The sequence below is a fragment of the Cherax quadricarinatus genome, chromosome 23, assembly GCF_038502225.1.
Source record: "Cherax quadricarinatus isolate ZL_2023a chromosome 23, ASM3850222v1, whole genome shotgun sequence".
NCBI classification, from domain to species: Eukaryota; Metazoa; Arthropoda; class Malacostraca; order Decapoda; family Parastacidae; genus Cherax; species Cherax quadricarinatus.
In genome coordinates, this window is record NC_091314.1 from 16,893,501 (window position 1) to 16,905,528 (window position 12,028).

A 12,028-nucleotide genomic window follows, 5' to 3' on the forward strand; every position below is an offset into this window, starting at 1 on the left:
TAAGAAGCATCTTTCCATCACACATTGCCCAAGTTTCAATAAGATAGCCCAACAAACAAATGAGATGCAATTCCCTAGATCATGAGCAAGAGCCCCTCATCAGCATCGTGGAACCTCCCTTGAGACCCGCTCGCTTATGGAAATTTCACTTTCCTATGGAAGCAAAAAATCAACCGATCGACTGCTCGTATTTGGAAAAACTCTCACGTGGATGAGCTTGCAAGTAGAGGTTCCACTGTGCTTTTATTCCTTTCCACAATTGATTGTTTAGCATACTGTTCCTCCTTATTTAACCCTTGTTCTGTCACACAGCTAACTTAATGCCATTTATTCCTTCGTATGTAAGCTCTACCACCTCTGTTATCTTTGTTTTGCTCAGTGCTAGGACTTCCAGCTTCCTTTCATTCAGAACATTAAGAAAACAGTTCTTTCTTGACGATGGAAACTAGATTCATGTACATTGACATAAAATACAAAATTGGATTACATTTTCTACAATTTCTCCATTTCTCTTCCTACTTAGCCTCATTCTTTTAACTAATACACACTTAGCAACACTGAACCCATTTGTTAACAATATTAAATTATGTCAGGCAAACAACTAAAATTTACACTCAAGAAATAATAAGCATGAGAATTGCTTTGTCGTATATATGCACTAAGAAAATAGGAAAGCAGAATAAAGACCTGAAAATAAAGAAAACAGTATGGAAGAATTCAAAAGTAGTAATGAAGGAATGTTATATTTACATGAAATTCTAGAAATGTATACCTCATGTATACACATTTTCTTCAAGAAAAATGTTATGAATGATAATACATAAATTTTTTGTAATTGTTCTCTTTATGTTTTTTTGTTTTTAAGGTGCCAATATCTTCCTGTCTGATGAAGGCAATACTTTGAAACTAGGAGATTTTGGATGTTCTGTCAGACTGCGTGGCCATCAGACAGAAATCGGAGAACTGGCTGGAATAGTTGGCACACATGGTAAGTATTTTATTTATACCATACTTGATTGTAAATGTTATGATAATACTGACAAGCTGTGGTAAAGAAAACCTTGTTCAACTCGTAACATTTATTAAGGGAAACATTTTACCATAAGCGACTGCATCACTCTGTACTTGTGACAGTTTAAAATTTATGATAAGAGCTCAAAAAGAAAGAAGAAACTTTCATCATCATTCAACACTTTCACCACACTCACACATAATCACTGTTTTACCAGAGGTGCTCAAAATACAACACTTTAGAAGCATATACATATAAAGATACACAACATATCCCTCCAAACTGCCAATATCCCAAACCCCTCCTTTAAAGTGCAGGCATTGTACTTCCCATTTCCAGGACCCAAGTTCGGCTATATAAAAATAACTGGTTTCCCTGAATCCCTTCACTAAATATTACCCTGCTCACTCTCCAACAGCTCATCAGGTCCCAAATACCATTCGTCTCCATTCACTCCTATCTAACACACTCATGCACGCTTGCTGGAAGTTCAAGCCCCTCGCCCACAAAACCTCCTTTACCCCCTCCCTCCAATTTTTTCGAGGACGACCCCTACCCCACCTTCCTTTCCCTACAGATTTATACGCCCTCCATGTCATTCTACTTTGATCCATTCTCTCTAAATGACCAAACCACCTCAGCACAACCCCTCTTCAGCCCTCTGACTAATACTTTTATTAACTCCACACCTTCTCCTAATTTTCACACTCCGAATTCTCTGCATAATATTCACACCACACATTGCCGTTAGACAGGACATCTCCACTGCCTCCAATTGCCTCCTCACTGCAATATTTACAACCCAAGCTTCACACCCATATTAGAGTGTTGGTACTACTATACTTTCATACATTCCTTTCTTTGCCTCTATTGATAACGTTTTTTTGTCTCCACATATACCTCAACGCACCACTCAGGTTGAACCAGGTCTCTGTTATACCAATAATATCTATATTACCTGCACTTGCAAGTAATCTTAGCTCATCTATCTTATTTCTTAGACTCCTACTATTTGTATAGTAAACCTTAAGGGAACTAGTCACATGTTGCCCTCTACTATCTCTGTTTGTTGATCATTTGATTTGCCTTTATTAGCAACTTTATTTTGAATATTGTCTTTTAAACATATTCTTGAGGTATCCTGGTAATATCTGCTGTTTTCAACCCTAATACTGCAGCCTGCTTGTTTCCTGCAAACTCCCATACCTCTGTAATCTATCAGTTTAAAGTCCTAGACAAGTTATCCATTACCCCCTCAATCGAATTGGCTAATGCAACCACTCCAGCCCAGGAGAGATGAACCTCATCCCTTGCATACATCGCATGTTTGCCATAGAATTTGTCCCAGTTATCAATGAATGGGATTGCAAGTTCCTTGATGTACCTGTCTAGCCAGCAATTTATACCAATTGCCCTAGACATCCATTCATTGCCCACTCCCTTCCTAGGCAAGATGCTACATATGACTGGGATCCCTCCCTTAGACCTGACTACTTCTATGGCTGACTTGTACTTATCCAGCAGCTCCTGTCTCCTGCCCTTCCCAATGTCATTACCCCCAGCACTTAGACAGATAATGGGCTTGTTCCCATTACCTGAAATAATATTATCCAACCTGCTGACTATGTCACCAACACCAGCTCCTGGGAGGCACACCCTTTGTCTGACCTTTCTATCTCTGTTACCAAAAGCACGGTCCATATATCTTACCTGAGAATCTCCTACAATTAGAATATTCTTACCCTGATTAGCAGGGTAATCAGTGTTACCTTCAACCTCACTAACCACTGAAGTACACTCGTCCTGGAGAACAGAGAATTGATTTCCTACCTTCACATCTTCTCTATTAACCCTCCTTATCTTCCTTCTTCCTGAACTGTGAACCACTTGCCACTTAAAGCTGCTGCCACTCTCACTGCTGGTGACCATTTCCTCCTTACCAGCTAAATCCATCTCACACTCACTCCCAAACCCATCTAGGAGAAGCTTCAGCCTCCTATTTTCCTCCTGAAGAAGTAGAACCTCCTCCTTTAACACTTGAGCCTAAGATTCTAAAACACTACAAGCCATGGTACTTGGTAACACCCCACGCTAACTTCCAGAGAGCTTAGGACAGGTATGACCACATGTGACCACTGAACTCAGTGTACAGTAGTCTGCATAACAGTAAATATTCTATTTTTTTGTGTGAATAAAAATTCTAAGTAGAAAGCAAGAATACTATAAAAGGGGCCTGGAGATGTGAATGATGTACAGAGGAAATGTTATTTTAGTGCCAGGAATATCTGCATTGTTCATTCTGGAGCCTATTTTGAAATTGGCATCTTTTTTAATTTGTGTGAAATTGGATAAATTGCCAGTTTCTGACCACTTTATTGGGTAGTTGAAATCAGTAAATGGGGAGTTTCTTGTACTCATTCAATACAACAAATGGATTTCTAAAGAAATAGCTATGAGTTTGGTGGACTGGAAAAATGGAATTAACTGACAATAGGGCTCAAAGTGGGCGAAATCATCGATGTGTAAATATCGCCAAGGTTGCTAACTTCGTGGGAGTGTAATTCTGTAAATTTTCCATCAAATTTCGTACTTTTGGTGTCATTACCATCAGGAAAAGATTCTCTATTATTTCATAAGAAAAATTATATATATATATATATATATATATATATATATATATATATATATATATATATATATACAGTGGACCCCCGCATAGCGAACGCCTTGCATAGCGAACAATCCGCATAGCGAACGCTTTGTTCGCTGAAATTTTGCCCCGCATAGTAGACAAAAACCCGCTCAGCGAACTTCGTCCGAGACGCGTCCAATGTGGGCCCTCAGCCAGCCTCACATGTGCCGCCCGTCCCATTGTTTACCAGCTAGCCTCCGCGGTAACATTCAAGCATACACTCGGAATATTTCGTATTATTACAGTGTTTTCGGTGCTGTTTCTGGAAAATAAGTGACCATGGGCCCCAAGAAAGCTTCTAGTGCCAACCCTGTGGTAAAAAGGGTGAGAATTAGTATGGAAATTAAGAAAGATTTTGAAGGGTTTGGGGCTAACCCTGAGAAGCCTATGCCAGTTGTGGAATCCATTGTGCCTACTTCAAAAATTAAGGAAATGTGTGCACAGTGGGTTGAACTGCAAACCTTTATGGATGAAAATCACCCTGACACAGCTGTTGCAAGCCGTGCTGGTGACTATTTCAATGACAATGTTATGGCCCATTTTAGGAAAGTCTTGAAGGAACGGGAGGTACAGAGCTCTATGGACAGATTTGTTGTGCGACAGAGGTCCAGTGACTCTCAAGCTGGTCCTAGTGGCATTAAAAGAAGAAGGGAAGTAACCCCAGAAAAGGACTTGCTACCTCAAGTCCTAATGGAAGGGGATTCCCCTTCTAAACAGTAAGAAGATAATGCTCTCCCCTCCTCCCATCCCATCAATCATCACCAGATCTTCAATAAAAGTAAGTGTCATGTAATTGTGCATGCCTTTTTCAGTTTGTGTGTACTAAAATTAACATTTTTTTGTGGTAAAAAAATTTTTTTTTCATACTTTTGGGTGTCTTGCACGGATTAATTTTATTTCCATTATTTCTTATGGGGAAAATTAATTCGCATAGCGAACATTTCACATAACGACCAGCCCTCTTGCACGGATTAAGTTCGCTATGCGGGGGTCCACTGTACAGTGGACCCCCGGTTAACGAACTTTTTTCATTCCAGTAGTATGTTCAGGTGCCAGTACTGACCGAATTTTTTCCCATAAGGAATATTGTGAAGTAGATTAGTCCATTTCAGACCCCCAAACATACACGTACAAACGCACTTACATAAATACACTTACATAATTGGTCGCATTTGGAGGTGATCGTTAAGCGGGGGTCCACTGTATATATATATATATATATATATATATATATATATTTCTTTTAAATTCTTTGACACTGAGAGCAAGTTGGTAGGCAGAGGTCTCGTCAGTCAAAGGGTTAATGATGCTTGCATAACTCATTTCTGAAACATTCTGAAAGGGAGGAAGAAACAAACTTCCTTGGACAGTTTTTTATTGAAATGCCCTGCAGATGAAAGTGTGAAAAGCGTGGTGAAAAAGCCAAAAATCAGTGTATAGTGAAGTAGCATAAAAATAAAAATCGTATCAGTTAAGTGATGAAGTTTATCTTTAAGAGTGTAGCAATTAACCCTTTCAGGGTCGCCAGGCCCTCTCCCAGACCTATTCTCAGGGTCAGCCAAATTTAAAAAAAAAATTATTTTTTTTCTTATGAAAAGATAGACAATCTTTTCCCGATCATAATGACACCAAAAGTATGAAATTTGATGGAAAACTTACGGAATTATGCTCTTGCGAAGTTAGCGGTCTCGACGATGTTTACGCATCGGTGATTTTGCCCAATTTGAGCCCTATTTTCAGCCAATTCCAATGTACTGGTCAACAAAAATCATAACTATTTCACTAGAACTCCATTTTTTCTATCGAATGAGTACAAGAAAACCACCCATTTACCAATTTCAACTGTTCAATACAGTGGTCAGAATTTAGCAATTTTGCCAATTGCACACAAATTTCAAAAGATGCCAATTTCCAAATAGGGTCCGGAATAAACAAGAAAGATATTCCTGGCACTAAAATAACATTTCCTCTGTTCACTAGTCACGTCCCTACGCCCCTCTTACATTCTTTTGCTTTCCACTTTGAATTCTTATTTTCACGAAAAATAGAGGATTTAGTTATGCAGAGTACTGCATTAGTGTAGAAATGGTATAAATAATATTGGCGCACTTGTGAAAGAATATTAGATTCACCAGTTGATGTGTATTGGACGCTTATCATGATTTGTTTACTTTTGAACTTTGGTAAAAATCTAACATTTCTGCTAATTTGAGCTCAATTTCAAGGTACTTTTCATTGTAAAACCAGTCAAAATTATCTCAATTTCTGTAATATGTCTTCCATTCTATGAAATGAGACCAGGAAAACTAGAATACAACAATAAATGCCATACGAAAATACAGTGCAAAGTCGCTGTTTTAATCCAAAAACACGGTCAAAGTTTTTTTTTTCTCATTATGCCCTGTGTGCTGCAGGATTTTTTTTTTTTTACTGCGCACACTGACCACAGACCCATTCTTTCATTTGTAGGCCTACCAGCTTTCTCTCGCTGGATTTGAAGGTGCTAGAATTTAGGCGTACTAGTACGTCAAAAACCCTGGTGCGTAAGCCGTACTAGTACATCTGAAACCCTGAAAGGGTTTTAACCCTTTGATTGTCGCAACCCCAAATCCTGAAGTGTCTCCAGGTGTCGAAAAATTTCTGCAAAAAAAAAAAAAAAAATTATTTTTCTTATGAAATGATAGAGAATCTTTTCCCGATGATAATGACACCAAAATTACAAAATTTGATTGAAAACTTAAGGAATTACGCTCCCGCGAAGTTAGCGATCTCAGTGATATATACACATTGGCGATTTCACTGACTTTGAGCCCTATTTTCGGCCAATTCCATTGTTCCATTCGACTAAACTCGGCTATTTCTTTAGAACTCCATTTTTTCTATCAATTGAGTACAAGAAACCACCCATTTACTGATTTCAACTGCTCAATAAAGTGGTCAGAAATTGGCAATTTGGCCAATTTCACACAAATTAAAAAGATGTCAATTTTAAAATAGGGTCCAGAATAAACAATGCAGACATTTTTGGCACTAAAATAACATATCCTCTGTTCATTAGTCATGTCTCCAGGCCCCTCTTATATTACTCTTGCTTTCTGTTTTGATTTTTTATTCACACAAAGAATAGAAGATTTACTGTTATGCAGACTACTGTATAATTATAAAAATGGTATAAATTATATCAGTGCACTAGTGAAAGAATATTAGACTCCCCATTTGACGTGTATTGGACATGTGGTCTGATTTGCTTACTCTTGAACATTAGTAAAAATCGAACATTTCCATTACTTTGAGCTCAATTTCAAGGTCGTTTTCATCATGAAACTAATCAAAATCATCTCTATTTCTGTAGTAAGTTTTCCATTCTATCAAATGAAACCATAAATACTATATGAAAATACACCTCAAAGTCAGCGTTTTAATCCAAAAACACGTTCAGAGTTTTTTTTCTCTCATTATGCACTGTGTGCTGGAGGATGTTTTTATACAGTGCCTCAAATGATGTAGTGGAAGTTTTAGCAGTAAAGGTCAAGAACCAAAACCTAGTCATTGTGGTAGTCTACAAGCCTCCGGATGCAACATCCCAGCAATTCCAGGAACAGCTGTTAAAAATTGACCACTGTCTGGAAAATCTTCCAGCTCCTGCACCCAACATCTTGCTCCTGGGGGATTTCAACTTAAGGCACCTAAAATGGAGGAATATAGCAAATAATATTGTTGCAGTAATAACACCAGGAGGCAGCTCTGATGAAAACTCACACTCACACGAGCTTTCAAATCTCTGCACAAAATTCAATTTAAACCAGCAAATAATAAAGCCTACTAGACTGGAGAATACACTAGACCTCATCTTCACTAACAATGATGATCTGATAAGAAATGTCACCATATCAAAAACAATATACTCAGATCACAACATAATGGAGGTTCAGACATGTATGCGTGGAGCCCCAGACCGACATAATGAGACTAGTCATGAGGGAGCATTCACCAAATTCAACTTCAATAACAAAAACATCGGCAACATTGACGAATTCCACATACGCAACACCCGGGCATCTCTATCGTAGACGTTTCGCCATCCAGCCAGCCACTGGATGGCGAAATGTCCACAACAAAGACACCCAGACGCCGCACATGTGTCTTAATTTCATTAGAAGTGGGACCAAGTAAACCAAGTCCTAACCGATATAAGCTGGGAAGATATACTAAGCAACACAGACCCCAACTTATGCCTAGAACAGATTAACTTGGTGGCACTCGATGTATGCACAAGGCTTATTCATCTAAGAAAAAGGAGGAGTAGATGCAAAATAAAAAGAGACAGGCGCTCCCTTTACAGGCAACGGAAAAGAATAACAGAGCGGCTAAAAGAGGTCAATATATCTGAAATGCGTAGGGAGACACTGGTCAGAGAAATAGCAAGCATCGAACTTAAGCTAAAGGAATCTTATAGGAGTCAGGAATCGCGGGAAGAACTAAAAGCCATAAATGAAATCAAAAGAAACCCAAAGTATTTCTTCTCCTATGCCAAATCAAAGTCGAGAACAACGTCCAGTATTGGGCCCCTACTTAAACAAGATGGGTCCTACACAGATGACAGCAAGGAAATGAGTGAGCTACTCAAGTCCCAATATGACTCAGTTTTTAGCAAGCCGCTAACCAGACTGAGAGTCGAAGATCAAAATGAATTTTTTATGAGAGAGCCACAAAATTTGATTAACACAGGCCTATCCTATGTTATCCTGACGCCAAATGACTTCGAACAAGTGATAAATGACATGCCCATGTACTCTGCCCCAGGGCCAGACTCATGGAACTCCGTGTTCATCAAGATCTGCAAGAAGCCCCTATCACGAGCCTTTTCCATCCTATGGAGAGGGAGCATGGACACGGGGGTTGTCCCACAGTTACTAAAAACAACAGACATAGCCCCACTCCACAAAGGGGGCAGTAAGGCAACAGCAAAGAACTACAGACCAATAGCACTAACATCCCATATCATAAAAATCTTTGAAAGGGTCCTAAGAAGCAAGATCACCACCCATCTAGAAACCCATCAGTTACACAACCCAGGGCAACATGGGTTTAGAACAGGTCGCTCCTGTCTGTTTCAACTATTGGATCACTACGACAAGGTCCTAAATGCACTAGAAGACAAAAAGAATGCAGATGTAATATATACAGACTTTGCAAAAGCCTTCGACAAGTGTGACCAAATTCAAAGTTTATTCTCTATAAAGATTACAATGTTGAATTTACAGAATTTGGTTGTTGTGTGGTTTACACGTAGTTAAATAATGATTACAGAGTGTACCACTAGAACGCCTAGCATGGCTAGGCATTTCGGGCAGACTTAGTTTAATTCTTTATTTTAAAATATTACAAATTATGAGGTAAGTTGGTATTATGGCTAAGTGACTAAATACAAGTTTGTGAGTTTAGCAATGTGAATGCTTTTGTTTTGGCACAGTACATAGTTTCACTATTGGAGTATCATAGGATTCATTATTTTAAGATTGAGATTAATATTTCTGTTTATGGTCAAATGGGTGAGTGAGTGTAAGTGTGAGCCACCAGGTGGTATTCGTGTAGTTAGTTGATGGGGTTTATCAGGGAGATAAGATGTTTTCTAATGGTAGTTTTGAAGGTGATGAATGTGTCTGCAGTTCTAGAGTTCTCAGGTAGGGTGTTCCAGATATTAGGGCCTTTGACATACATTGAATTTTTGTAAAGGTTTAGTCGGACATGGGGAATGTCGTAGAGATGTTTGTGTCTGGTGTTATGCCTGTGGGTTCTGTCACAACTATCAAGAAAGCGTTTTAGGTCAAGGTTGATATTGGAGTTTAAGGTCCTGTAGATGTAGATTGCACAGTAGTAAGTGTGGATGTACTGAACAGGGAGTAAGTTTAGATCTATGAAGAGTGGGGGGGGGTGTTGCCAGGGATGGGATTTAGTGATTATTCTTACTGCAGCTTTTTGTTGGGTTATCATTGGCTTTAGGTGTGTTGCTGCAGTTGATCCCCAAGCACAAATAGCATAGGTGAGGTATGGATAAATAAGTGAGTGGTATAGTGTGAGAAGGGCATTTTGCGGCACGTAGTATCGTATCTTGGAGAGGATCCCAACTGTTTTGGATACTTTTTTGGTTATGTGTTGGATATGGGTGCTCAAATTCAGGTTGTTGTCAAGGTATAGGCCTAGGAATTTGCCCTCATTATGTCTGGTAATTAGAGTGTTGTCGATCTTAATGTTAATTTGTGCATCTCCTGCTCTGCTACCAAACATAATATAATAGGATTTGTCAGTGTTAAGCGTAAGTTTATTGGCTGTCATCCAAGTCGATATTTTGATCAGCTCCTCATTAACAATGGTGTTGAGGGTGGCAAGATTAGGGTGAGAGATGACATAAGTCGTGTCGTCAGCAAAGAGAATGGGTTTCAGGTGTTGGGATATGTTTGGAAGATCATTGATGTATATGAGGAAGAGCAGGGGACCAAGGACACTTCCCTGCAGAACTCCAGTATCAAGTGGCCATGTTGTTGATGCAGTGTCTTTAATGGTAACATACTGATACCTATTAGTAAGGTAAGATTTGAAATAAGCAAGCGCATGGCCTCTTATACCGTAATGGTCAAGTTTGTGGAGTAGGATGTCGTGGTCTACTGTGTCAAAAGCTTTTCTTAGGTCAATAAAAATTCCTAGTGGATATTCCTTATTTTCCAATGCTGTGTAAAGCAGATCTAGCATTTTTATGATTGCATCATTAGTGCTTTTATTTTTCCTGAATCCAAATTGGCAGGGGTTGAGTATGTTTTGTGCTGTTATAAATGAATATAGTCTCCTGTGCACGAGTTTCTCAAAGATTTTGGATAGCAATGGTAAGTTTGATATTGGCCTATAGTTGTTTAAGTCTGTAGGGTCACCACCTTTATGTATTGGTGTAACCCTTGCCATCTTGAGTAGTTTCGGGAAGGTGCTAGTTTCTAGTGACTTGTTAAAAAGTAATGAAATAGCATGCGAAAGGATATGGGCCGCTCGCTTGTACAGTAATGGTGGGACATTAGACAGATTCCCCGAGTTGTTTTTAAGTGACTTTATAATCTCGGTGACTTCCGAGGGCTCAGTTGGTGCAAGATAGAAGGAATTCGGGAAATTCCCATCTAGGTAGTCCCCGGCATGGGCATTAGTATGTGGGATTTTATTGGCGAGATTAGATCCTATGGTTGAGAAGAAGTCGTTTATCTTGTTAGCTGTGTCAGTGGGATGTAGTGGTGTTTCATTAGGTTTAGTTAGGACAATATTCTTGTTTTTTTTCAGTTTCTGGGTCCCTAGAATCTGAGAGAGTGTTTTCCAGGTCTTTTTTATATCTCCTCTAGTGTCTGTGAATCTACTGGAGTAGTATAGTTGTTTGGCTTTCTTTATTACTTTGGTGAGAACTGATGAATAGTGTTTAAGAATATCTTTGTGTATTAAGCCCTGTCTATATTGCTTTTCATATTGGTGTTTCTTGTCAATGGATTTCAGAATGGTGCTGGTTAGCCATGGGCAACCAAGCCGTTTGTTTGTGATCTGTTTCGTTTTTATAGGACAATGTTTGTTGTATAGTCTAAGTAATTTGTTAAGAAAAATGTCTGTCCAGTCATCAATACCATTGGCCTTGGAGAATTCTGTAGGCCAGTCAACAATCTCTAGGTCAGTTGTGAACTTCCTTATTGAGGCCTCGTCATGGAGTTTAAATGAGACTTTGTTGTATTCAAGTGGTGGTTTATTAATGTTTGTCAGGAGGAAGGTAGGGTAGTGGTCTGTAGTGCTATCTGTGATTATCCCTGATTTAAGGGGGGCTAGTATATTGGTCCATATGTGGATTATTATCGTTGCACTTGTCTCAGTGAGCCTGGTTGGTTTAGTTATTGTTGGTATGAGAAGTGTGTTGTTCATATTGTTGATGAAATCAGTTACAGGCTGATCATCTAGTAAGCCAAGGTTGATGTTGAAGTCTCCAGCTAAGAGAAGGTGGTGCTTGTTCATTTGTCTGTTTGTTATTAGTGACTTTAATTTCTCACTGAAATTTGGGATGTTTGTGTGAGGTATCCGGTAAATGGCACCGATTGTTATAGGTGTCTTAAGGTTTTTTACAGTAAAATTAGCAAAAATGTATTCCCCATATTCATCACTAAAGCAAGTGGTGCTAATACAAGATAATTGGTTAGAGTAATAGATTGCAATACCACCCCCAACTTGGTTTGGTCTGCAGTTGTGAATTGCTGTGTATCCTGGTAGAGGGTAGATATCTATTGTGTCTTGCTTAACCCTTTCAGGGT

General features: G+C 39.0%; 1 protein-coding gene across 1 annotated transcript in view; it reads left to right on the forward strand.

Moving 5' to 3' along the window:
* LOC128685732 (mitogen-activated protein kinase kinase kinase 4) overlaps positions 1-12,028 on the forward strand; it is a 45,302-nt gene that overhangs the window by 11,405 nt on the left and 21,869 nt on the right. Inside the window, exon 4 of the mRNA XM_053772311.2 lies at positions 866-988. Within this exon, the coding sequence (XP_053628286.1) occupies positions 866-988 (123 nt within the window). The remainder of the gene's footprint in view (positions 1-865; positions 989-12,028) is intronic.